The 26672-nt window shown below is 42.0% G+C and overlaps 1 protein-coding gene across 1 annotated transcript in view; it reads left to right on the top strand.

The window, feature by feature from the left end:
• LOC118367995 (IgGFc-binding protein-like) overlaps positions 1-26672 on the top strand; it is a 124481-nt gene that overhangs the window by 33984 nt on the left and 63825 nt on the right. The window contains 38 exon segments of the mRNA XM_052497564.1: positions 1240-1245; positions 2320-2433; positions 2626-2816; positions 3200-3329; positions 5796-6040; positions 6378-6526; positions 6791-6919; positions 7208-7346; positions 7642-7783; positions 8213-8222; positions 8224-8410; positions 8536-8674; positions 8871-8984; positions 9177-9367; positions 9752-9881; positions 12534-12778; positions 13109-13257; positions 13524-13652; positions 13838-13976; positions 14272-14413; positions 14834-15033; positions 15163-15301; positions 15498-15611; positions 15803-15993; positions 16379-16508; positions 18872-19116; positions 19459-19607; positions 19884-20012; positions 20198-20336; positions 22662-22803; positions 23223-23422; positions 23548-23686; positions 23883-23996; positions 24189-24379; positions 24763-24892; positions 25462-25706; positions 26042-26190; positions 26459-26587. Coding sequence (XP_052353524.1) covers positions 1240-1245; positions 2320-2433; positions 2626-2816; positions 3200-3329; positions 5796-6040; positions 6378-6526; positions 6791-6919; positions 7208-7346; positions 7642-7783; positions 8213-8222; positions 8224-8410; positions 8536-8674; positions 8871-8984; positions 9177-9367; positions 9752-9881; positions 12534-12778; positions 13109-13257; positions 13524-13652; positions 13838-13976; positions 14272-14413; positions 14834-15033; positions 15163-15301; positions 15498-15611; positions 15803-15993; positions 16379-16508; positions 18872-19116; positions 19459-19607; positions 19884-20012; positions 20198-20336; positions 22662-22803; positions 23223-23422; positions 23548-23686; positions 23883-23996; positions 24189-24379; positions 24763-24892; positions 25462-25706; positions 26042-26190; positions 26459-26587 — 5695 coding nt within the window.

The following is a 26672-nucleotide window of genomic DNA, read 5'->3' as shown; positions in this document are numbered from 1 at the left end:
GAGTCAAAACTGCTTCATACACACACTGAAGACAACACACACATACAGAGAGAGAGAGACCATAAATGGGGTCTATGCAGCTTGCTTTCTCTCCTACAGTTTGTGACCCCGACATGATATACCATTAAAATAACCATATAAACACAACGTAAAATGAAAACCAAGTAGAAAGTTCTCACATTGTAATACTTTTATTTTATAATTTTGTCATTAATATTGTAGAAAAAATGCTTGACTCATCGGTCTATTTGCTCCTCTGTATTTAGCTATAAGGACAAGCTGTGTGGACTGTGTGGAGACTACAACGGAAACTCCAACGATGACTTCAGGAAACCCGACGGTTCTCTGACCACCAACCCCAATGACTTTGGACACAGCTGGGTCACAGATCCCAAGTGAGTCATGCCACCAGTTACCCACACACACAGTCACACACACACACACACACACACACACACACACACACACACACACACACACACACACACACACACACACACACACACACACACACACACACACACACACACACACACACACACACACACACACACACACACACACACACACACACACACACACACACACACACACACACACACACACACACACACACACACATGATTGACTTCACACCCTGTCTCTGACTCCAGTTGTAACAAGAAGCCCAACACCACCATCCCAGGCTGTACTGATGATGAACTGGACAGGTATGAGAGCTCTGGCTACTGCGGCATGCTACTGGACAAGAACGGACCGTTCGCTGTCTGTCACCCCAAGGTCAACCCCAATGTGAGTAACTACCGTAATGTGTGGTATATAGTGTCTTACCTAATGTGAGATATTACTGTAATGTACGGTATATAGGGTCATATCATATTTTGTCTTTAAGATTCAACAAAAGTTTGTTTAATGTGTGAAATCTCACACCCAAGAAAAACATTTTGTAAATATATAGACATTTTTAGTGCAGAGATTTTTAAATACGCTTAATTCAATTCAAACAACTTTGTCACTTAATTAACCAAACCTCCAAGCTTTGTGTGCAAGTCGAAGACACGCATATGTTTATGTGTGTCTATTTCAGAGTTTCTTCAAGGACTGTCTGTTTGACCTGTGTGAGCTGGATGGTGCTCAACCCATCCTGTGTGAGTCCATCGAGTCGTACGTCAACGACTGTCAGGACCGAGGAGTCACCATCGGAACCTGGAGGAACAGCACCTTCTGCCGTGAGTACAGATCAGTGTTGGGGTCAATTCCATTTCATTCCAGTCATTTCAGAAAGTAAACCAAATTCTCATTCCAAGTTTTCCCTCACTGAAAAGCATTAAAGAGAATTGGAATTGGTATTTTAAAGTACTTCTTGAATTGACTGGAATTGAAATGGAATGGACCCCAACCCTGGTACAGATACATGTTATACATAATAGTAACAAGGAAGAGACGGATATTGATGATGAAGATGGAAATTGCAGTGATTAATATAATAATAATTATTCATTCACTCACCAAAGACCCTGCTGTTATTAGCACATCAAAAACCAAACAATACACTCTAACAGTACTGTTCCGTTTAATCAACAACGTCATTATTAAGAGACAGTCATGTTTTAAAGTAGACCTATCTCCTAATGTCTCCTCTTCCCTCCTTCTCTCCAGCTCTGACATGCCCCCCCAACAGTCAGTACGTGCCCTGTGCCGCCCCTTGCCAGCCCACCTGTGCCACCAGACCATCCACAGGGTGTGATGCTCCCTGTTCAGAGGGCTGTGTGTGTGACCCTGGTTACGTCCTCAGCGCCGGGAAGTGTGTCAAAGAGAACTCCTGTGGCTGCAAAGGCACCAACGGACAGTACTACGAGGTGAGTGTGTTGTGTGTCGGCTGATGGACTTTGTTTGTGTGACGTGTATGTAACCAACCTGCAACCAACCACTGATGAACTATTGTCTCTCCCTCCATCTCTCCTCCTTCCCTCCCTTCCTCCAGCCTGGTGAGGAGTGGTACCTGGAGGACTGTAAGCTGAAATGTTATTGTAACGCTCCCTTCGTCACCTGCAATCCCTCTGATTGCCCTCCAATGCACGAGTGTAAGGTCCAGGGAGGAGAGCTGGACTGCTACCCTACAAGTAAGTCCCCTGACATAAACAGTCCGTACAAACACCCACACACTCAAAATGGTGTTTTGACGTTTGACCTCTTGGATGGCAGGGCAGGTGACCAGGCTGTGACCATATGAGTTGACCAGACAGCACAAACAGATCTGAGACTTGGCTATAATGTCTTTCTCTCTTATGTCTCATGCTGTCTCCCTCTGTCCCTCAGCCCCAACTACAGTCAAACCAACTACTCCCATACCAACGACACCTAAACCAACTACTCCCATACCAACTACACCTAAACCAACTACTCCCAAACCTACTACCACAAAACCACCAGGTGAAATTAACAGACAATCATCTGTTCTCATTCTTACGATCAGAATCAGAAACCGCTTTCTGTATTTGCACAAATCAATTAATTGGTAACCCAATAATTCCTGATATTAACCCCTTGTCTCCCTTCCGCCCCACCCCCTTACCCTCTCTTCTTTGCCTCCACCCATCCTCCTCTCCCTCTCTCCCCCAATAGTGACGTGCCCTCCCAATGCTGAGTATATAGAGTGTGGCCCTGCCTGCATCCCCAGCTGTAAGGAACCCTCCACCAACTGCACTGGCTCCTGTATCAGCGCGTGTTTCTGTAAGCCAGGCTTTGTGTTCAAAGGCAGACGCTGTGTCCCCATAGAAACATGTGGCTGTCTGGAGGGAGGTGACTACTATGAGGTACGAGACCATCTGGGATTGTTAGTCTGTGGTTAAGAATGTACTGTGTGATTGAATATAACACAATATAATGTGATGTACAATATTGTGAGTGATATACCATACTGCATACCAATCGATATATGATACACGATATATACGATGTGATACACAATATGATACAATATTATACGATACAGTACTTTTACTGTCCAGAATGTCCACTTACATGGATATTGATAGTGCTCCTCTCAGCACATCACAAATATACTTTAAAAATGACCAGCAACACAAGGAACACACGCATACGTTTACAGAATGCACAAATAAATGACAAAATATATATATATATTGTCAAAAACAACATGTTAATAATTCCTCTCTACCTGTCTCTGTCCTTTTAGCCAGGAGAGATCATCTTTGGTGACGGCTGCTCCAAGCTGTGTCGTTGTGCTGGAAACTACATCTTGGACTGTGTGGACAACTCCTGCTCTCCCACGGAGGAGTGTCGCAACGGAGCCTGCTATCCTAAAGGTACTGTTAGCTGAGTTATAATACATTGTTTGGCAAAGTTATCATAACTTGTATTAGCTCAGTTATCACAACTTGAATTAGCTGAGTTTTTATTTTACCTTTATTTAACTTGGCAAGTCAGTTAAAACTTCTTCAGGATTGGTGGGTTGAGCTAACGTAGGCTAATGCGATTAGCATGAGGTTGTAAGTAACAAGAACATTTCCCAGGACATAGACATATCTGACATTGTCAGAAAGCTTAAATTCTTGTTAATCTAACTGCACTGTCCAATTGACAGTAGCTATTACAGTGAAAGAATACCATGCTATTGTTTGAGTAGAGTACACAGTTTTGAACATGAAACGTTTTTCATCAACAAATTAGGCACATTTGGGCAGTCTTGATACAACATTTTGAACAGAAATGCAATGATTCATTGGATCAGTCTGGAACTTTGCACATACACTGCTGCCACCTAGTGGCCAAAATCTAAAATCAAGCTGGGTTGGAATAATAAATTATGGCCTTTTTTTATTGCATTTCAAACATGATGGTACAAAAAATTACAAAAAACTGTGGGTTTTTCTTCGTATTATCTTTTACCTGATCTAATGTGTAATAAATATCCTTCTAGATTCACATTTCCACAAACTTCAAAGCGTTTCCTTTCAAATGGTACCAAGAATATGCATATCCTTGTATCAGTGCCTGAGATACAGGCAGTTAGATTTGGGTATGTCATTTTAGGCGAAAATTGAAAAAAAGGGGTCCAACACTGAAGAGGTTTTTAAGAACAATTTCTTATTTGCAATGATGGCGGGTTAACTGCCTTGTTCACGGACAGAACGACATACTTTTACCTTGTCAGCTCGGGGATTCAATTGAGCAACCTTTCGGTTCCTGGCCCAACGATCTAACCACTAGGCTACCTGCCGCCAAAGTTATCATAACTTGAATTAGCTCAGTTATCATAGCTGGTATTAGCTAAGTTATGAGATCTTGTATTAGCTCAGTTATCATAACTTGTATTAGCTAAGTTATGAGATCTTGTATTAGCTCAGTTGTCATAACATGTATTAGCTCAGTTATCATCACTTGTATTAGCTAAGTTATGAGATCTTGTATTAGCTCAGTTGTCATAACTTGTATTAGCTCAGTTGTCATAACTTGTATTAGCTCAGTTATCATCACTTGTATTAGCTCAGTTATCATCACTTGTATTAGCTCAGTTATCATCACTTGTATTAGCTAAGTTATGAGATCTTGTATTAGCTCAGTTATCATAACTTGTATTAGCTCAGTTATCATAACTTGTATTAGCTAAGTTATGAGATCTTGTATTAGCTCAGTTGTCATAACTTGTATTGACGGCGTTCTTCGTTTGTCGAAAGAGAGTCGGACCGAAATGCAGCGTAGTGGTTACTCATGACTTTAATAGAAAAATTAGTGACACATGAAATAACGATAAAAAAATACAAAACAACAAACAGAACTCAGTGAAACCTAATTACAGCCTATTTGGTGAAACTACACGGAGACAGGAACAATCACCCACAAAATACACAGCGAAACCAGGCTACCTAAATACGGTTCCCAATCAGAGACAACGAGAATCACCTGACTCTGATTGAGAACACTTGTATTAGCTCAGTCAGGCAGCATAACAAGCCCATACAACACCCCTACTCAGCCGCAATCCCAATAATACAAAAACCATAACTTGTACTCAGTTAAATACAACAACATAAACCCATGCTCACATAACCCTGGCCTGACCAAATATATTAGCTCAGAAAACACAAAATACAATGACTCAGTTATCATAACTTGGCGTGACATAACTTGTATTAGCTCAGTTATCATCACTTGTATTAGCTCAGTTATCATCACTTGTATTAGCTCAGTTATCATCTCTTGTATTAGCTCAGTTATCAGATCTTGTATTAGCTTAGTTATCATAACTTGTATTAGCTCAGTTATCATAACTTTATCATATTAGCTCAGTTATCATAATTAGCTTTGTATTAGCTCAGTTATCATAACTTGTATTAGCTCAGTTATCATAACTTGTATTAGCTCAGTTGTCATAACTTGTATTAGCTCAGTTGTCATAACTTGTATTAGCTCAGTTATCATAACTTGTATTAGCTCAGTTGTCATAACTTGTATTAGCTCAATAACTTATATAAAGATGAAAGTCTTATCAAATCTATTATATTGGTAAGGAGTTCCATGGTGAAACCCAGGGGAACATCCAACCTACAGTAAAGTGGATCGTTCCTAGAGTTTGATTCCTAGCTATGCAAACAGACAGCCTTATATACAGTAGACCTGTATTATGTTCAGCTTGGAAAACACTATTTACATTTTGTCAGGCATCATTTGGTGAAAATAATAACCCAACTATGTGAACACTGAGTCAGTATTATTTCCACCAGCCAATTACTAATCTCACTCCCAACTTTATAATCACTATTCCCCCCCAGACACCTCTACCTGTATCGCGTCTGGTGACCCTCACTACACCACCTTCGACAAGAAGAAGTACAACTTCATGGGGAACTGCAGCTACCTGATGTCAGAGCCCTGTAACCACACGTCAGTGCCTCACTACGAGGTGCATGCTGACAACGAGAACCGCTTCAACAAACCAACCATCTCCTACCTGAAGGCTGTGCATGTGTACGTGCGTGGGGTGAAGATCTCCATCTTGAAGGGAGGCACCGTGCAGGTGAGAGAGAGAGGATTGAGGGAGGGGTAGGGTTGGGGTCGAGAGAAAAAGAGATGAGGAAGACGTTTAAAAATGTTTAAATACGTAACAATAGAAAGAAATAGTGATAAAATGCAGAGCCCTGCATGTACACATTCAATATAAAGTAACATACACTGTCAACAACAGTTTGTTATTGTATTCAATAAATATGTTTTGCCACCGAAGGGAAATTCCTGAGCAGCATTAAATGCATCAAATTCATACAAAACACAGAACAGCTTATAAAGAGGAAGCTAAAAAACATAAGAAATGAAGTGCCCCTCACTAACACGTCTGTGTCCTCTTCTCCTCCTAGTTGGATGGTATCAATGTGAACATCCCACTGACCCCAGCTACAGGCGTGTCTGTTTTGAAGTCTGGTAAACACTACACTGTAGCCATGGACTTTGGTGTGACCGTACGATATGACGGAAACCACTATATGGACATCAAGGTCATCAAGGAGTGAGTCAAAACTGCTTCACACACACTGAAGACAACACACACATACAGAGAGAGAGACCATAAATGGGGTCTATGCAGCTTGCTTTCTCTCCTACAGTTTGTGACCCCGACATGATATACCATTAAAATAACCATATAAACACAAAGTAAAATAAAAACCAAGTAGAAAGTTCTCACATTGTAATATTTTTATTTTATAATTTTGTCATTAATATTGTAGAAAAAATGCTTGACTCATCGGTCTATTTGCTCCTCTGTATTTAGCTATAAGGACAAGCTGTGTGGACTGTGTGGAGACTACAACGGAAACTCCAACGATGACTTCAGGAAACCCGACGGTTCTCTGACCACCAACCCCAATGACTTTGGACACAGCTGGGTCACAGATCCCAAGTGAGTCATGCCACCAGTTACACACACACACACACACACACACACACACACACACACACACACACACACACACACACACACACACACACACACACACACACACACACACACACACACACACACACACACACACACACACACACACACACACACACACACACACACACACACACACACACACATACACAGGCACACACACAAAGACTTCACATCACAGGCACACAACAAAGGCACTCACTCACTCACTCACACACACACATGACTGATTCACCCTGTCTCTGACTCCAGTTGTAACAAGAAGCCCAACACCACCATCCCAGGGTGTACTGATGATGAACTGGACAGGTATGAGAGCTCTGGCTACTGCGGCATGCTACTGGACAAGAACGGACCGTTCGCTGTCTGTCACCCCAAGGTCAACCCCAATGTGAGTAACTACCGTAATGTGTGGTATATAGTGTCTTACCTAATGTGAGATATTACTGTAATGTACGGTATATAGGGTCATATCATATCTTGTCTTTAAGATTCAACAAAAGTTTGTTTAATGTGTGAAATCTCACACCCAAGAAAAACATGTTGTAAATATATAGACATTTTTAGTGCAGAGATTTTTAAATACGCTTAATTCAATTCAAACAACTTTGTCACTTAATTAACCAAACCTCCAAGCTTTGTGTGCAAGTCGAAGACACGCATATGTTTATGTGTGTCTATTTCAGAGTTTCTTCAAGGACTGTCTGTTTGACCTGTGTGAGCTGGATGGTGCTCAACCCATCCTGTGTGAGTCCATCGAGTCGTACGTCAACGACTGTCAGGACCGAGGAGTCACCATCGGAACCTGGAGGAACAGCACCTTCTGCCGTGAGTACAGATCAGTGTTGGGGTCAATTCCATTTCATTCCAGTCATTTCAGAAAGTAAACCAAATTCTCATTCCAAGTTTTCCCTCACTGAAAAGCATTAAAGAGAATTGGAATTGGTATTTTAAAGTACTTCTTGAATTGACTGGAATTGAAATGGAATGGACCCAACCCTGGTACAGATACATGTTATACATAATAGTAACAAGGAAGAGACGGATATTGATGATGAAGATGGAAATTGCAGTGATTAATATAATAATAATTATTCATTCACTCACCAAAGACCCTGCTGTTATTAGCACATCAAAAACCAAACAATACACTCTAACAGTACTGTTCCGTTTAATCAACAACGTCATTATTAAGAGACAGTCATGTTTTAAAGTAGACCTATCTCCTAATGTCTCCTCTTCCCTCCTTCTCTCCAGCTCTGACATGCCCCCAACAGTCAGTACGTGCCCTGTGCCGCCCCTTGCCAGCCCACCTGTGCCACCAGACCATCCACAGGGTGTGATGCTCCCTGTTCAGAGGGCTGTGTGTGTGACCCTGGTTACGTCCTCAGCGCCGGGAAGTGTGTCAAAGAGAACTCCTGTGGCTGCAAAGGCACCAACGGACAGTACTACGAGGTGAGTGTGTTGTGTGTCGGCTGATGGACTTTGTTTGTGTGACGTGTATGTAACCAACCTGCAACCAACCACTGATGAACTATTGTCTCTCCCTCCATCTCTCCTCCTTCCCTCCCTTCCTCCAGCCTGGTGAGGAGTGGTACCTGGAGGACTGTAAGCTGAAATGTTATTGTAACGCTCCCTTCGTCACCTGCAATCCCTCTGATTGCCCTCCAATGCACGAGTGTAAGGTCCAGGGAGGAGAGCTGGACTGCTACCCTACAAGTAAGTCCCCTGACATAAACAGTCCGTACAAACACCCACACACTCAAAATGGTGTTTTGACGTTTGACCTCTTGGATGGCAGGGCAGGTGACCAGGCTGTGACCATATGAGTTGACCAGACAGCACAAACAGATCTGAGACTTGGCTATAATGTCTTTCTCTCTTATGTCTCATGCTGTCTCCCTCTGTCCCTCAGCCCCAACTACAGTCAAACCAACTACTCCCATACCAACGACACCTAAACCAACTACTCCCATACCAACTACACCTAAACCAACTACTCCCAAACCTACTACCACAAAACCACCAGGTGAAATTAACAGACAATCATCTGTTCTCATTCTTACGATCAGAATCAGAAACCGCTTTCTGTATTTGCACAAATCAATTAATTGGTAACCCAATAATTCCTGATATTAACCCCTTGTCTCCCTTCCGCCCCACCCCCTTACCCTCTCTTCTTTGCCTCCACCCATCCTCCTCTCCCTCTCTCCCCCAATAGTGACGTGCCCTCCCAATGCTGAGTATATAGAGTGTGGCCCTGCCTGCATCCCCAGCTGTAAGGAACCCTCCACCAACTGCACTGGCTCCTGTATCAGCGCGTGTTTCTGTAAGCCAGGCTTTGTGTTCAAAGGCAGACGCTGTGTCCCCATAGAAACATGTGGCTGTCTGGAGGGAGGTGACTACTATGAGGTACGAGACCATCTGGGATTGTTAGTCTGTGGTTAAGAATGTACTGTGTGATTGAATATAACACAATATAATGTGATGTACAATATTGTGAGTGATATACCATACGGCATACCAATCGATATATGATACACGATATATACGATGTGATACACAATATGATACAATATTATACGATACAGTACTTTTTACTGTCCAGAATGTCCACTTACATGGATATTGATAGTGCTCCTCTCAGCACATCACAAATATACTTTAAAAATGACCAGCAACACAAGGAACACACGCATACGTTTACAGAATGCACAAATAAATGACAAAATATATATATATATTGTCAAAAACAACATGTTAATAATTCCTCTCTACCTGTCTCTGTCCTTTTAGCCAGGAGAGATCATCTTTGGTGACGGCTGCTCCAAGCTGTGTCGTTGTGCTGGAAACTACATCTTGGACTGTGTGGACAACTCCTGCTCTCCCACGGAGGAGTGTCGCAACGGAGCCTGCTATCCTAAAGGTACTGTTAGCTGAGTTATAATACATTGTTTGGCAAAGTTATCATAACTTGTATTAGCTCAGTTATCACAACTTGAATTAGCTGAGTTTTTATTTTACCTTTATTTAACTTGGCAAGTCAGTTAAAACTTCTTCAGGATTGGTGGGTTGAGCTAACGTAGGCTAATGCGATTAGCATGAGGTTGTAAGTAACAAGAACATTTCCCAGGACATAGACATATCTGACATTGTCAGAAAGCTTAAATTCTTGTTAATCTAACTGCACTGTCCAATTGACAGTAGCTATTACAGTGAAAGAATACCATGCTATTGTTTGAGTAGAGTACACAGTTTTGAACATGAAAAGTTTTTCATCAACAAATTAGGCACATTTGGGCAGTCTTGATACAACATTTTGAACAGAAATGCAATGATTCATTGGATCAGTCTGGAACTTTGCACATACACTGCTGCCACCTAGTGGCCAAAATCTAAAATCAAGCTGGGTTGGAATAATAAATTATGGCCTTTTTTTTTTATTGCATTTCAAACATGATGGTACAAAAAAATACAAAAAAACTGTTGGTTTTTCTTCGTATTATCTTTTACCTGATCTAATGTGTAATAAATATCCTTCTACATTCACAATTCCACAAACTTCAAAGCGTTTCCTTTCAAATGGTACCAAGAATATGCATATCCTTGTATCAGTGCCTGAGATACAGGCAGTTAGATTTGGGTATGTCATTTTAGGCGAAAATTGAAAAAAAGGTGTCCAACACTGAAGAGGTTTTTAAGAACAATTTCTTATTTGCAATGATGGCGGGTTAACTGCCTTGTTCACGGACAGAACGACAGACTTTTACCTTGTCAGCTCGGGGATTCAATTGAGCAACCTTTCGGTTCCTGGCCCAACGATCTAACCACTAGGCTACCTGCCGCCAAAGTTATCATAACTTGAATTAGCTCAGTTATCATAGCTGGTATTAGCTAAGTTATGAGATCTTGTATTAGCTCAGTTATCATAACTTGTATTAGCTAAGTTATGAGATCTTGTATTAGCTCAGTTGTCATAACATGTATTAGCTCAGTTATCATCACTTGTATTAGCTAAGTTATGAGATCTTGTATTAGCTCAGTTGTCATAACTTGTATTAGCTCAGTTATCATCACTTGTATTAGCTCAGTTATCATCACTTGTATTAGCTAAGTTATGAGATCTTGTATTAGCTCAGTTATCATAACTTGTATTAGCTCAGTTATCATAACTTGTATTAGCTAAGTTATGAGATCTTGTATTAGCTCAGTTGTCATAACATGTATTAGCTCAGTTATCATCACTTGTATTAGCTAAGTTATGAGATCTTGTATTAGCTCAGTTGTCTTAACTTGTATTAGCTCAGTTGTCATAACTTGTATTAGCTCAGTTATCATCACTTGTATTAGCTCAGTTATCATCACTTGTATTAGCTCAGTTATCATCACTTGTATTAGCTCAGTTATCATCACTTGTATTAGCTCAGTTATCATCACTTGTATTAGCTAAGTTATGAGATCTTGTATTAGCTCAGTTATCATAACTTGTATTAGCTCAGTTATCATAACTTGTATTAGCTAAGTTATGAGATCTTGTATTAGCTCAGTTGTCATAACTTGTAACGGCGTTCTTCGTTTGTCGAAAGAGAGTCGGACCGAAATGCAGCGTAGTGGTTACTCACGACTTTAATAGAAAAAAGTGACACATGAAATAACGATAAAAAAATACAAAACAACAAACAGAACGTGAAACCTAATTACAGCCTATTTGGTGAAACTACACGGAGACAGGAACAATCACCCACAAAATACACAGCGAAACCAGGCTACCTAAATACGGTTCCCAATCAGAGACAACGAGAATCACCTGACTCTGATTGAGAACCGCCTCAGGCAGCCAAGCCCATACAACACCCCTACTCAGCCGCAATCCCAATAATACAAAAACCCCAATACGAAATACAACAACATAAACCCATGTCACACCCTGGCCTGACCAAATATATAACGAAAACACAAAATACAATGACCAAGGCGTGACATAACTTGTATTAGCTCAGTTATCATCACTTGTATTAGCTCAGTTATCATCACTTGTATTAGCTCAGTTATCATCACTTGTATTAGCTAAGTTATGAGATCTTGTATTAGCTTAGTTATCATAACTTGTATTCGCTCAGTTATCATAACTTGTATTAGCTCAGTTATCATAACTTGTATTAGCTCAGTTATCATCACTTGTATTAGCTCAGTTATCATAACTTGTATTAGCTCAGTTGTCATAACTTGTATTAGCTCAGTTGTCATAACTTGTATTAGCTCAGTTATCATCACTTATATAAAGATGAAAGTCTTATCAAATCTATTATATTGGTAAGGAGTTCCATGGTGAAACCCAGGGGAACATCCAACCTACAGTAAAGTGGATCGTTCCTAGAGTTTGATTCCTAGCTATGCAAACAGACAGCCTTATATACAGTAGACATGTATTATGTTCAGCTTGGAAAACACTATTTACATTTTGTCAGGCATCATTTGGTGAAAATAATAACCCAACTATGTGAACACTGAGTCAGTATTATTTCCACCAGCCAATTACTAATCTCACTCCCAACTTTATAATCACTATTCCCCCCAGACACCTCTACCTGTATCGCGTCTGGTGACCCTCACTACACCACCTTCGACAAGAAGAAGTACAACTTCATGGGGAACTGCAGCTACCTGATGTCAGAGCCCTGTAACCACACGTCAGTGCCTCACTACGAGGTGCATGCTGACAACGAGAACCGCTTCAACAAACCAACCATCTCCTACCTGAAGGCTGTGCATGTGTACGTGCGTGGGGTGAAGATCTCCATCTTGAAGGGAGGCACCGTGCAGGTGAGAGAGAGAGGATGGAGGGATAGGGTTGGGGTCGAGAGAAAAAGAGATGAGGAAGACGTTTAAAAATGTTTAAATACGTAACAATAGAAAGAAATAGTGATAAAATGCAGAGCCCTGCATGTACACATTCAATATAAAGTAACATACACTGTCAACAACAGTTTGTTATTGTATTCAATAAATATGTTTTGCCACCGAAGGGAAATTCCTGAGCAGCATTAAATGCATCAAATTCATACAAAACACAGAACAGCTTTTAAAGAGGAAGAAAACATTAAGAAATGAAGTGCCCCTCACTAACACGTCTGTGTCCTCTTCTTCTCCTAGTTGGATGGTATCAATGTGAACATCCCACTGACCCCAGCTACAGGCGTGTCTGTTTTGAAGTCTGGTAAACACTACACTGTAGCCATGGACTTTGGTGTGACCGTACGATATGACGGAAACCACTATATGGACATCAAGGTCATCAAGGAGTGAGTCAAAACTGCTTCACACACACTGAAGACAACACACACATACAGAGAGAGAGAGACCATAAATGGGGTCTATGCAGCTTGCTTTCTCTCCTACAGTTTGTGACCCCGACATGATATACCATTAAAATAACCATATAAACACAAAGTAAAATAAAAACCAAGTAGAAAGTTCTCACATTGTAATACTTTTATTTTATAATTTTGTCATTAATATTGTAGAAAAAATGCTTGACTCATCGGTCTATTTGCTCCTCTGTATTTAGCTATAAGGACAAGCTGTGTGGACTGTGTGGAGACTACAACGGAAACTCCAACGATGACTTCAGGAAACCCGACGGTTCTCTGACCACCAACCCCAATGACTTTGGACACAGCTGGGTCACAGATCCCAAGTGAGTCATGCCACCAGTTACACACACACACACACACACACACACACACACACACACACACACACACACACACACACACACACACACACACACACACACACACACACACACACACACACACACACACACACACACACACACACACACACACACACATGATTGATTCACCCTGTCTCTGACTCCAGTTGTAACAAGAAGCCCAACACCACCATCCCAGGCTGTACTGATGATGAACTGGACAGGTATGAGAGCTCTGGCTACTGCGGCATGCTACTGGACAAGAACGGACCGTTCGCTGTCTGTCACCCCAAGGTCAACCCCAATGTGAGTAACTACCGTAATGTGTGGTATATAGTGTCTTACCTAATGTGAGATATTACTGTAATGTACGGTATATAGGGTCATAACATATTTTGTCTTTAAGATTCAACAAAAGTTTGTTTAATGTGTGAAATCTCACACCCAAGAAAAACATGTTGTAAATATATAGACATTTTTAGTGCAGAGATTTTTAAATACGCTTAATTCAATTCAAACAACTTTGTCACTTAATTAACCAAACCTCCAAGCTTTGTGTGCAAGTCGAAGACACGCATATGTTTATGTGTGTCTATTTCAGAGTTTCTTCAAGGACTGTCTGTTTGACCTGTGTGAGCTGGATGGTGCTCAACCCATCCTGTGTGAGTCCATCGAGTCGTACGTCAACGACTGTCAGGACCGAGGAGTCACCATCGGAACCTGGAGGAACAGCACCTTCTGCCGTGAGTACAGATCAGTGTTGGGGTCAATTCCATTTCATTCCAGTCATTTCAGAAAGTAAACCAAATTCTCATTCCAAGTTTTCCCTCACTGAAAAGCATTAAAGAGAATTGGAATTGGTATTTTAAAGTACTTCTGGAATTGAAATGGAATGGACCCCAACCCTGGTACAGATACATGTTATACATAATAGTAACAAGGAAGAGACGGATATTGATGATGAAGATGGAAATTGCAGTGATTAATATAATAATAATTATTCATTCACTCACCAAGGACCCTGCTGTTATTAGCACATCAAAAACCAAACAATACACTCTAACAGTACTGTTCCGTATAATCAACAACATCATTATTAAGAGACAGTCATGTTTTAAAGTAGACCTATCTCCTAATGTCTCCTCTTCCCTCCTTCTCTCCAGCTCTGACATGCCCCCCCAACAGTCAGTACGTGCCCTGTGCCGCCCCTTGCCAGCCCACCTGTGCCACCAGACCATCCACAGGGTGTGATGCTCCCTGTTCAGAGGGCTGTGTGTGTGACCCTGGTTACGTCCTCAGCGCCGGGAAGTGTGTCAAAGAGAACTCCTGTGGCTGCAAAGGCACCAACGGACAGTACTACGAGGTGAGTGTGTTGTGTGTCGGCTGATGGACTTTGTGTGTGTGACATGTATGTAACCAACCTGCAACCAACCACTGATGAACTATTGTCTCTCCGTCCCTCCATCTCTCCTCCTTCCCTCCCTCCCTCCAGCCTGGTGAGGAGTGGTACCTGGAGGACTGTAAGCTGAAATGTTATTGTAACGCTCCCTTCGTCACCTGCAATCCCTCTGATTGCCCTCCAATGCACGAGTGTAAGGTCCAGGGAGGAGAGCTGGACTGCTACCCTACAAGTAAGTCCCCTGACATAAACAGTCCGTACAAACACCCACACACTCAAAATGGTGTTTTGACGTTTGACCTCTTGGATGGCAGGGCAGGTGACCAGGCTGTGACCATATGAGTTGACCAGACAGCACAAACAGATCTGAGACTTGGCTATAATGTCTTTCTCTCTTATGTCTCATGCTGTCTCCCTCTGTCCCTCAGCCCCAACTACAGTCAAACCAACTACTCCCATACCAACGACACCTAAACCAACTACTCCCATACCAACTACACCTAAACCAACTACTCCCAAACCTACTACCACAAAACCACCAGGTGAAATTAACAGACAATCATCTGTTCTCATTCTTACGATCAGAATCAGAAACCGCTTTCTGTATTTGCACAAATCAATTAATTGGTAACCCAATAATTCCTGATATTAACCCCTTGTCTCCCTTCCGCCCCACCCCCTTACCCTCTCTTCTTTGCCTCCCCCATCCTCCTCTCCCTCTCTCCCCCAATAGTGACGTGCCCTCCCAATGCTGAGTATATAGAGTGTGGCCCTGCCTGCATCCCCAGCTGTAAGGAACCCTCCACCAACTGCACTGGCTCCTGTATCAGCGCGTGTTTCTGTAAGCCAGGCTTTGTGTTCAAAGGCAGACGCTGTGTCCCCATAGAAACATGTGGCTGTCTGGAGGGAGGTGACTACTATGAGGTACGAGACCATCTGGGATTGTTAGTCTGTGGTTAAGAATGTACTGTGTGATTGAATATAACACAATATAATGTGATGTACAATATTGTGAGTGATATACCATACGGCATACCAATCGATATATGATACACGATATATACGATGTGATACACAATATGATACAATATTATACGATACAGTACTTTTACTGTCCAGAATGTCCACTTACATGGATATTGATAGTGCTCCTCTCAGCACATCACAAATATACTTTAAAAATGACCAGCAACACAAGGAACACACGCATACGTTTACAGAATGCACAAATAAATGACAAAATATATATATATATATTGTCAAAAACAACATGTTAATAATTCCTCTCTACCTGTCTCTGTCCTTTTAGCCAGGAGAGATCATCTTTGGTGACGGCTGCTCCAAGCTGTGTCGTTGTGCTGGAAACTACATCTTGGACTGTGTGGACAACTCCTGCTCTCCCACGGAGGAGTGTCGCAACGGAGCCTGCTATCCTAAAGGTACTGTTAGCTGAGTTATAATACATTGTTTGGCAAAGTTATCATAACTTGTATTAGCTCAGTTATCACAACTTGAATTAGCTGAGTTTTTATTTTACCTTTATTTAACTTGGCAAGTCAGTTAAAACTTCTTCGGGATTGGTGGGTTGAGCTAACGTAGGCTAATGCGATTAGCATGAGGTTGTAAGTAACAAGAACATTTCCCAGGACATAGACATATCTGACATTGTCAGAAAGCTTAAATGCTTGTTAATCTAACTGCACTGTCCAATTGACAGTAGCTATTACAGTGAAAGAATACCATGCTATTGTTTGAGTAGAGTACACAGTTTTGAACATGAAACGTTTTCATCAACAAATTAGGCACATTTGGGCAGTCTTGATACAACATTTTGAACAGAAATGCAATGATTCATTGGATCAGTCTGGAACTTTGCACATACACTGCTGCCACCTAGTGGCCAAAATCTAAAATCAAGCTGGGTTGGAATAATAAATTATGGCCTTTTTTTTTATTGCATTTCAAACATGATGGTACAAAAATTACAAAAAAACTGTGGGTTTTTCTTCGTATTATCTTTTACCTGATCTAATGTGTAATATCCTTCTACATTCCTTTCACATTTCCACAAACTTCAAAGCGTTTCCTTTCAAATGGTACAAAGAATATGCATATCCTTGTATCAGTGCCTGAGCTACAGGCAGTTAGATTTGGGTATGTCATTTTAGGCGAAAATTGAAAAAAAGGGGTCCAACACTGAAGAGGTTTTTAAGAACAATTTCTTATTTGCAATGATGGCGGGTTAACTGCCTTGTTCACGGACAGAACGACAGACTTTTACCTTGTCAGCTCGGGGATTCAATTGAGCAACCTTTCGGTTCCTGGCCCAACGATCTAACCACTAGGCTACCTGCCGCCAAAGTTATCATAACTTGAATTAGCTCAGTTATCATAGCTGGTATTAGCTAAGTTATGAGATCTTGTATTAGCTCAGTTATCATAACTTGTATTAGCTAAGTTATGAGATCTTGTATTAGCTCAGTTGTCATAACATGTATTAGCTCAGTTATCATCACTTGTATTAGCTAAGTTATGAGATCTTGTATTAGCTCAGTTGTCTTAACTTGTATTAGCTCAGTTGTCATAACTTGTATTAGCTCAGTTGTCATAACTTGTAACGGCGTTCTTCGTTTGTCGAAAGAGAGTCGGACCGAAATGCAGCGTAGTGGTTACTCACGACTTTAATAGCAAAAAGTGACACATGAAATAACGATAAAAAAATACAAAACAACAAACAGAACGTGAAACCTAATTACAGCCTATTTGGTGAAACTACACGGAGACAGGAACAATCACCCACAAAATACACAGCGAAACCAGGCTACCTAAATACGGTTCCCAATCAGAGACAACGAGAATCACCTGACTCTGATTGAGAACCGCCTCAGGCAGCCAAGCCCATACAACACCCCTACTCAGCCGCAATCCCAATAATACAAAAACCCCAATACGAAATACAACAACATAAACCCATGTCACACCCTGGCCTGACCAAATATATAACGAAAACACAAAATACAATGACCAAGGCGTGACATAACTTGTATTCGCTCAGTTATCATAACTTGTATTAGCTCAGTTGTCATAACTTGTATTAGCTCAGTTATCATAACTTGTATTAGCTCAGTTATCATAACTTGTATTAGCTCAGTTGTCATAACTTGTATTAGCTCAGTTGTCATAACTTGTCATAGCTCAGTTATCATCACTTGTATTAGCTCAGTTATCATCACTTGCATTAGCGAAGTTATCATAACTTGTATTAGCTCAGTTGTCATAACTTGTATTAGCTCAGTTGTCATAACTTGTATTAGCTAAGTTATGAGATCTTGTATTAGCTAAGTTATCATAACTTGTATTAGCTCAGTTATCATAACTTGTATTAGCTCAGTTGTCATAACTTGTATTAGCTCAGTTGTCATAACTTGTATTAGCTCAGTTGTCATAACTTGTATTAGCTCAGTTGTCATAACTTGTATTAGCTCAGTTATCATCACTTATATAAAGATGAAAGTCTTATCAAATCTATTATATTGGTAAGGAGTTCCATGGTGAAACCCAGGGGAACATCCAACCTACAGTAAAGTGGATCGTTCCTAGAGTTTGATTCCTAGCTATGCAAACAGACAGCCTTATATACAGTAGACCTGTATTATGTTCAGCTTGGAAAACACTATTTACATTTTGTCAGGCATCATTTGGTGAAAATAATAACCCAACTATGTGAACACTGAGTCAGTATTATTTCCACCAGCCAATTACTAATCTCACTCCCAACTTTATAATCACTATTCCCCCCCAGACACCTCTACCTGTATCGCGTCTGGTGACCCTCACTACACCACCTTCGACAAGAAGAAGTACAACTTCATGGGGAACTGCAGCTACCTGATGTCAGAGCCCTGTAACCACACGTCAGTGCCTCACTACGAGGTGCATGCTGACAACGAGAACCGCTTCAACAAACCAACCATCTCCTACCTGAAGGCTGTGCATGTGTACGTGCGTGGGGTGAAGATCTCCATCTTGAAGGGAGGCACCGTGCAGGTGAGAGAGAGAGAGAGGGATTGATGGAGGGGTAGGGTTGGGGTAGAGAGAAAAAGAGATGAGGAAGACGTTTAAAAATGTTTAAATACGTAACAATAGAAAGAAATAGTGATAAAATGCAGAGCCCTGCATGTACACATTCAATATAATGTAACATACACTGTCAACAACAGTTTGTCATTGTATTCAATAAATATGTTTTTCCACCGAAGGGAAATTCCTGAGCAGCATTAAATGCATCAAATTCATACAAAACACAAAACAGCTTATAAAGAGGAAGCTAAAAAACATTAAAAATGAAGTGCCCCTCACTAACACGTCTGTGTCCTCTTCTCCTCCTAGTTGGATGGTATCAATGTGAACATCCCACTGACCCCAGCTACAGGCGTGTCTGTTTTGAAGTCTGGTAAACACTACACTGTAGCCATGGACTTTGGTGTGACCGTACGATATGACGGAAACCACTATATGGACATCAAGGTCATCAAGGAGTGAGTCAAAACTGCTTCACACACACTGAAGAGAACACACACACACACACACATACAGAGAGAGAGAGACCATAAATGGGGTCTATGCAGCTTGCTTTCTCTCCTACAGTTTGTGACCCCGAAATGATATACCATTAAAATAACCATATAAACACAACGTAAAATGAAAACCAAGTAGAAAGTTCTCACATTGTAATATTTTTATTTTATAATTTTGTCATTAATATTGTAGAAAAAATGCTTGACTCATCGGTCTATTTGCTCCTCTGTATTTAGCTATAAGGACAAGCTGTGTGGACTGTGTGGAGACTACAACGGAAACTCCAACGATGACTTCAGGAAACCCGACGGTTCTCTGACCACCAACCCCAATGACTTTGGACACAGCTGGGTCACAGATCCCAAGTGAGTCATGCCACCAGTTACACACACACACACACACACACACACACACACACACACACACACACACACACACACACACACACACACACACACACACACACACACACACACACACACACACACACACACACACACACACACACACACACACACACATGACTGATTCACCCTGTCTCTGACTCCAGTTGTAACAAGAAGCCCAACACCACCATCCCAGGCTGTACTGATGATGAACTGGACAGGTATGAGAGCTCTGGCTACTGCGGCATGCTACTGGACAAGAACGGACCGTTCGCTGTCTGTCACCCCAAGGTCAACCCCAATGTGAGTAACTACCGTAATGTTTCTTTTTTTATTTATTTATTTCACCTTTATTTAACCAGGTAGGCTAGTTGAGAACAAGTTCTCATTTGCAACTGCGACCTGGCCAAGATAAAGCATAGCAGTGTGAACAGACAACACAGAGTTACACATGGAGTAAACAATTAGCAAGTCAATAACACAGTAGAAAAAAATGGGCAGTCTATATACAATGTGTGCAAAAGGCATGAGGAGGTAGGCGAATAATACAATTTTGCAGATTAACACTGGAGTGATAAATGATCAGATGGGCATGTACAGGTAGAGATATTGGTGTGCAAAAGAGCAGAAAAGTAAATAAATAAAAACAGTATAAAAACAGTATGGGAATGAGGTAGGTGAAAAGGGTGAGCTATTTACCTATAGACTATGTACAGCTGCAGCGATCGGTTAGCTGCTCGGATAGCTGGTGTTTGAAGTTGGTGAGGGAGATAAAAGTCTCCAACTTCAGCGATTTTTGCAATTTGTTCCAGTCACAGGCAGCAGAGTACTGGAACGAAAGGCGGCCAAATGAGGTGTTGGCTTTAGGGATGATCAGTGAGATACACCTGCTGGAGCGCGTGCTACGGATGGGTGTTGCCATCGTGACCAGTGAACTGAGATAAGGCGGAGCTTTACCTAGCATGGACTTGTAGATGACCTGGAGCCAGTGGGTCTGGCGACGAATATGTAGTGAGGGCCAGCCGACTAGAGCATACAAGTCGCAGTGGTGGGTGGTATAAGGTGCTTTAGTGACAAAACGGATGGCACTGTGATAGACTGCATCCAGTTTGCTGAGTAGAGTGTTGGAAGCCATTTTGTAGATGACATCGCCGAAGTCGAGGATCGGTAGGATAGTCAGTTTTACTAGGGTAAGCTTGGCAGCGTGAGTGAAGGAGGCTTTGTTGCGGAATAGAAAGCCGACTCTGGATTTGATTTTTGATTGGAGATGTTTGATGTGAGTCTGGAAGGAGAGTTTGCAGTCTAGCCAGACACCTAGGTACTTATAGATGTCCACATATTCAAGGTTGGAACCATCCAGGGTGGTGATGCTAGTCGGGCATGCGGGTGCAGGCAGCGATCGGTTGAAAAGCATGCATTTGGTTTTACTCGCGTTTAAGAGCAGTTGGAGGCCACGGAAGGAGTGCTGTATGGCATTGAAGCTCGTTTGGAGGTTTGATAGCACAGTGTCCAATGACGGGCCGAAAGTATATAGAATGGTGTCGTCTGCGTAGAGGTGGATCAGGGAATCGCCCGCAGCAAGAGCAACATCATTGATATATACAGAGAAAAGAGTCGGCCCGAGAATTGAACCCTGTGGCACCCCCATAGAGACTGCCAGAGGACCGGACAGCATGCCCTCTGATTTGACACACTGAACTCTGTCTGCAAAGTAATTGGTGAACCAGGCAAGGCAGTCATCCGAAAAACCGAGGCTGTTGAGTCTGCCGATAAGAATTTGGTGATTAACAGAGTCGAAAGCCTTGGCGAGGTCGATGAAGACGGCTGCACAGTACTGTCTTTTATCGATGGCGGTTATGATATCATTTAGTACCTTGAGTGTGGCTGAGGTGCACCCGTGACCGGCTCGGAAACCAGATTGCACAGCGGAGAAGGTACGGTGGGATTCGAGATGGTCAGTGACCTGTTTGTTGACTTGGCTTTCGAAGACCTTAGATAGGCAGGGCAGGATGGATATAGGTCTATAGCAGTTTGGGTCCAGGGTGTCTCCCCCTTTGAAGAGGGGATGACTGCGGCAGCTTTCAATCCTTGGGGATCTCAGACGATATGAAAGAGAGGTTGAACAGGCTGGTAATAGGGGTTGCGACAATGGCGGCAGATAGTTTCAGAAATAGCGGGTCCAGATTGTCAAGCCCAGCTGATTTGTACGGGTCCAGGTTTTGCAGCTCTTTCAGAACATCTGCTATCTGGATTTGGGTAAAGGAGAACCTGGAGAGGCTTGGGTGAGGAACTACGGGGGGGGCGGAGCTGTTGGCCGAGGTTGGAGTAGCCAGGCGGAAGGCATGGCCAATGTGTGGTATATAGTGTCTTACCTAATGTGAGATATTACTGTAATGTACGGTATATAGGGTCATATCATATTTTGTCTTTAAGATTCAACAAAAGTTTGTTTAATGTGTGAAATCTCACACCCAAGAAAAACATTTTGTAAATATATAGACATTTTTAGTGCAGAGATTTTTAAATACGCTTAATTCAATTCAAACAACTTTGTCACTTAATTAACCAAACCTCCAAGCTTTGTGTGCAAGTCGAAGACACGCATATGTTTATGTGTGTCTATTTCAGAGTTTCTTCAAGGACTGTCTGTTTGACCTGTGCGAGCTGGATGGTGCTCAACCCATCCTGTGTGAGTCCATCGAGTCGTACGTCAACGACTGTCAGGACCGAGGAGTCACCATCGGAACCTGGAGGAACAGCACCTTCTGCCGTGAGTACAGATCAGTGTTGGGGTCAATTCCATTTCATTCCAGTCATTTCAGAAAGTAAACCAAATTCTCATTCCAAGTTTTCCCTCACTGAAAAGCATTAAAGAGAATTGGAATTGGTATTTTAAAGTACTTCTGGAATTGAAATGGAATGGACCCAACCCTGGTACAGATACATGTTATACATAATAGTAACAAGGAAGAGACGGATATTGATGATGAAGATGGAAATTGCAGTGATTAATATAATAATAATTATTCATTCACTCACCAAGGACCCTGCTGTTATTAGCACATCAAAAACCAAACAATACACTCTAACAGTACTGTTCCGTATAATCAACAACGTCATTATTAAGAGACAGTCATGTTTTAAAGTAGACCTATCTCCTAATGTCTCCTCTTCCCTCCTTCTCTCCAGCTCTGACATGCCCCCCCAACAGTCAGTACGTGCCCTGTGCCGCCCCTTGCCAGCCCACCTGTGCCACCAGACCATCCACAGGGTGTGATGCTCCCTGTTCAGAGGGCTGTGTGTGTGACCCTGGTTACGTCCTCAGCGCCGGGAAGTGTGTCAAAGAGAACTCCTGTGGCTGCAAAGGCACCAACGGACAGTACTACGAGGTGAGTGTGTTGTGTGTCGGCTGATGGACTTTGTGTGTGTGACATGTATGTAACCAACCTGCAACCAACCACTGATGAACTATTGTCTCTCCCTCCATCTCTCCTCCTTCCCTCCCTCCCTCCAGCCTGGTGAGGAGTGGTACCTGGAGGACTGTAAGCTGAAATGTTATTGTAACGCTCCCTTGGTCACCTGCAATCCCACTGATTGCCCTCCAATGCATGAGTGTAAGGTCCAGGGAGGAGAGCTGGACTGCTACCCTACAAGTAAGTCCCCTGACATAAACAGTCCGTACAAACACCCACACACTCAAAATGGTGTTTTGATGTTTGACCTCTTGGATGGCAGGGCAGGTGACCAGGCTGTGACCATATGAGTTGACCAGACAGCACAAACAGATCTGAGACTTGGCTATAATGTCTTTCTCTCTTATGTCTCATGCTGTCTCCCTCTGTCCCTCAGCCCCAACTACAGTCAAACCAACTACTCCCATACCAACGACACCTAAACCAACTACTCCCATACCAACTACACCTAAACCAACTACTCCCAAACCTACTACCACAAAACCACCAGGTGAAATTAACAGACAATCATCTGTTCTCATTCTTACGATCAGAATCAGAAACCGCTTTCTGTATTTGCACAAATCAATTAATTGGTAACCCAATAATTCCTGATATTAACCCCTTGTCTCCCTTCCGCCCCACCCCCTTACCCTCTCTTCTTTGCCTCCACCCATCCTCCTCTCCCTCTCTCCCCCAATAGTGACGTGCCCTCCCAATGCTGAGTATATAGAGTGTGGCCCTGCCTGCATCCCCAGCTGTAAGGAACCCTCCACCAACTGCACTGGCTCCTGTATCAGCGCGTGTTTCTGTAAGCCAGGCTTTGTGTTCAAAGGCAGACGCTGTGTCCCCATAGAAACATGTGGCTGTCTGGAGGGAGGTGACTACTATGAGGTACGAGACCATCTGGGATTGTTAGTCTGTGGTTAAGAATGTACTGTGTGATTGAATATAACACAATATAATGTGATATACAATTTTGTGAGTGATATACCATACGGCATACCAATCGATATATGATACACGATATATACGATGTGATACACAATATGATACAATATTATACGATACAGTACTTTTACTGTCCAGAATGTCCACTTACATGGATATTGATAGTGCTCCTCTCAGCACATCACAAAAATACTTTAAAAATGACCAGCAACACAAGGAACACACGCATACGTTTACAGAATGCACAAATAAATGACAAAATATATATATATATTGTCAAAAACAACATGTTAATAATTCCTCTCTACCTGTCTCTGTCCTTTTAGCCAGGAGAGATCATCTTTGGTGACGGCTGCTCCAAGCTGTGTCGTTGTGCTGGAAACTACATCTTGGACTGTGTGGACAACTCCTGCTCTCCCACGGAGGAGTGTCGCAACGGAGCCTGCTATCCTAAAGGTACTGTTAGCTGAGTTATAATACATTGTTAGGCAAAGTTATCATAACTTGTATTAGCTCAGTTGTCATAACTTGTATTAGCTAAGTTATGAGATCTTGTATTAGCTCAGTTATCATAACTTGTATTAGCTCAGTTATCATAACTTGTATTAGCTCAGTTGTCATAACTTGTATTAGCTCAGTTGTCATAACTTGTATTAGCTCAGTTATCATAACTTGTATTAGCTCAGTTGTCATAACTTGTATTAGCTCAGTTGTCATAACTTATATAAAGATGAAAGTCTCATCAAATCTATTATATTGGTAAGGAGTTCCATGGTGAAACCCAGGGGAACATCCAACCTACAGTAAAGTGGATCGTTCCTAGAGTTTGATTCCTAGCTATGCAAACAGACAGCCTTATATACAGTAGACCTGTATTATGTTCAGCTTGGAAAACACTATTTACATTTTGTCAGGCATCATTTGGTGAAAATAATAACCCAACTATGTGAACACTGAGTCAGTATTATTTCCACCAGCCAATTACTAATCTCACTCCCAACTTTATAATCACTATTCCCCCCCAGACACCTCTACCTGTATCGCGTCTGGTGACCCTCACTACACCACCTTCGACAAGAAGAAGTACAACTTCATGGGGAACTGCAGCTACCTGATGTCAGAGCCCTGTAACCACACGTCAGTGCCTCACTACGAGGTGCATGCTGACAACGAGAACCGCTTCAACAAACCAACCATCTCCTACCTGAAGGCTGTGCATGTGTACGTGCGTGGGGTGAAGATCTCCATCTTGAAGGGAGGCACCGTGCAGGTGAGAGAGAGAGGGATTGATGGAGGGGTAGGGTTGGGGTCGAGAGAAAAAGAGATGAGGAAGACGTTTAAAAATGTTTAAATACGTAACAATAGAAAGAAATAGTGATAAAATGCAGAGCCCTGCATGTACACATTCAATATAAAGTAACATACACTGTCAACAACAGTTTGTTATTGTATTCAATAAATATGTTTTGCCACCGAAGGGAAATTCCTGAGCAGCATTAAATGCATCAAATTCATACAAAACACAGAACAGCTTTTAAAGAGGAAGAAAACATTAAAAAATGAAGTGCCCCTCACTAACACGTCTGTGTCCTCTTCTCCTCCTAGTTGGATGGTATCAATGTGAACATCCCACTGACCCCAGCTACAGGCGTGTCTGTTTTGAAGTCTGGTAAACACTACACTGTAGCCATGGACTTTGGTGTGACCGTACGATATGACGGAAACCACTATATGGACATCAAGGTCATCAAGGAGTGAGTCAAAACTGCTTCACACACACACTGAAGACAACACACACATACAGAGAGAGAGAGACCATAAATGGGGTCTATGCAGCTTGCTTTCTCTCCTACAGTTTGTGACCCCGACATGATATACCATTAAAATAACCATATAAACACAAAGTAAAATAAAAACCAAGTAGAAAGTTCTCACATTGTAATACTTTTATTTTATAATTTTGTCATTAATATTGTAGAAAAAATGCTTGACTCATCGGTCTATTTGCTCCTCTGTATTTAGCTATAAGGACAAGCTGTGTGGACTGTGTGGAGACTACAACGGAAACTCCAACGATGACTTCAGGAAACCCGACGGTTCTCTGACCACCAACCCCAATGACTTTGGACACAGCTGGGTCACAGATCCCAAGTGAGTCATGCCACCAGTTACACACACACACACACACACACACACACACACACACACACACACACACACACACACACACACACAC

Source organism: Oncorhynchus keta, chromosome 35 (genome assembly GCF_023373465.1).
Source record: "Oncorhynchus keta strain PuntledgeMale-10-30-2019 chromosome 35, Oket_V2, whole genome shotgun sequence".
NCBI lineage: Eukaryota > Metazoa > Chordata > Actinopteri > Salmoniformes > Salmonidae > Oncorhynchus > Oncorhynchus keta.
Note: the sequence above shows the minus strand (reverse complement) of the source record. Positions and strands in the feature narration are given on the sequence as shown.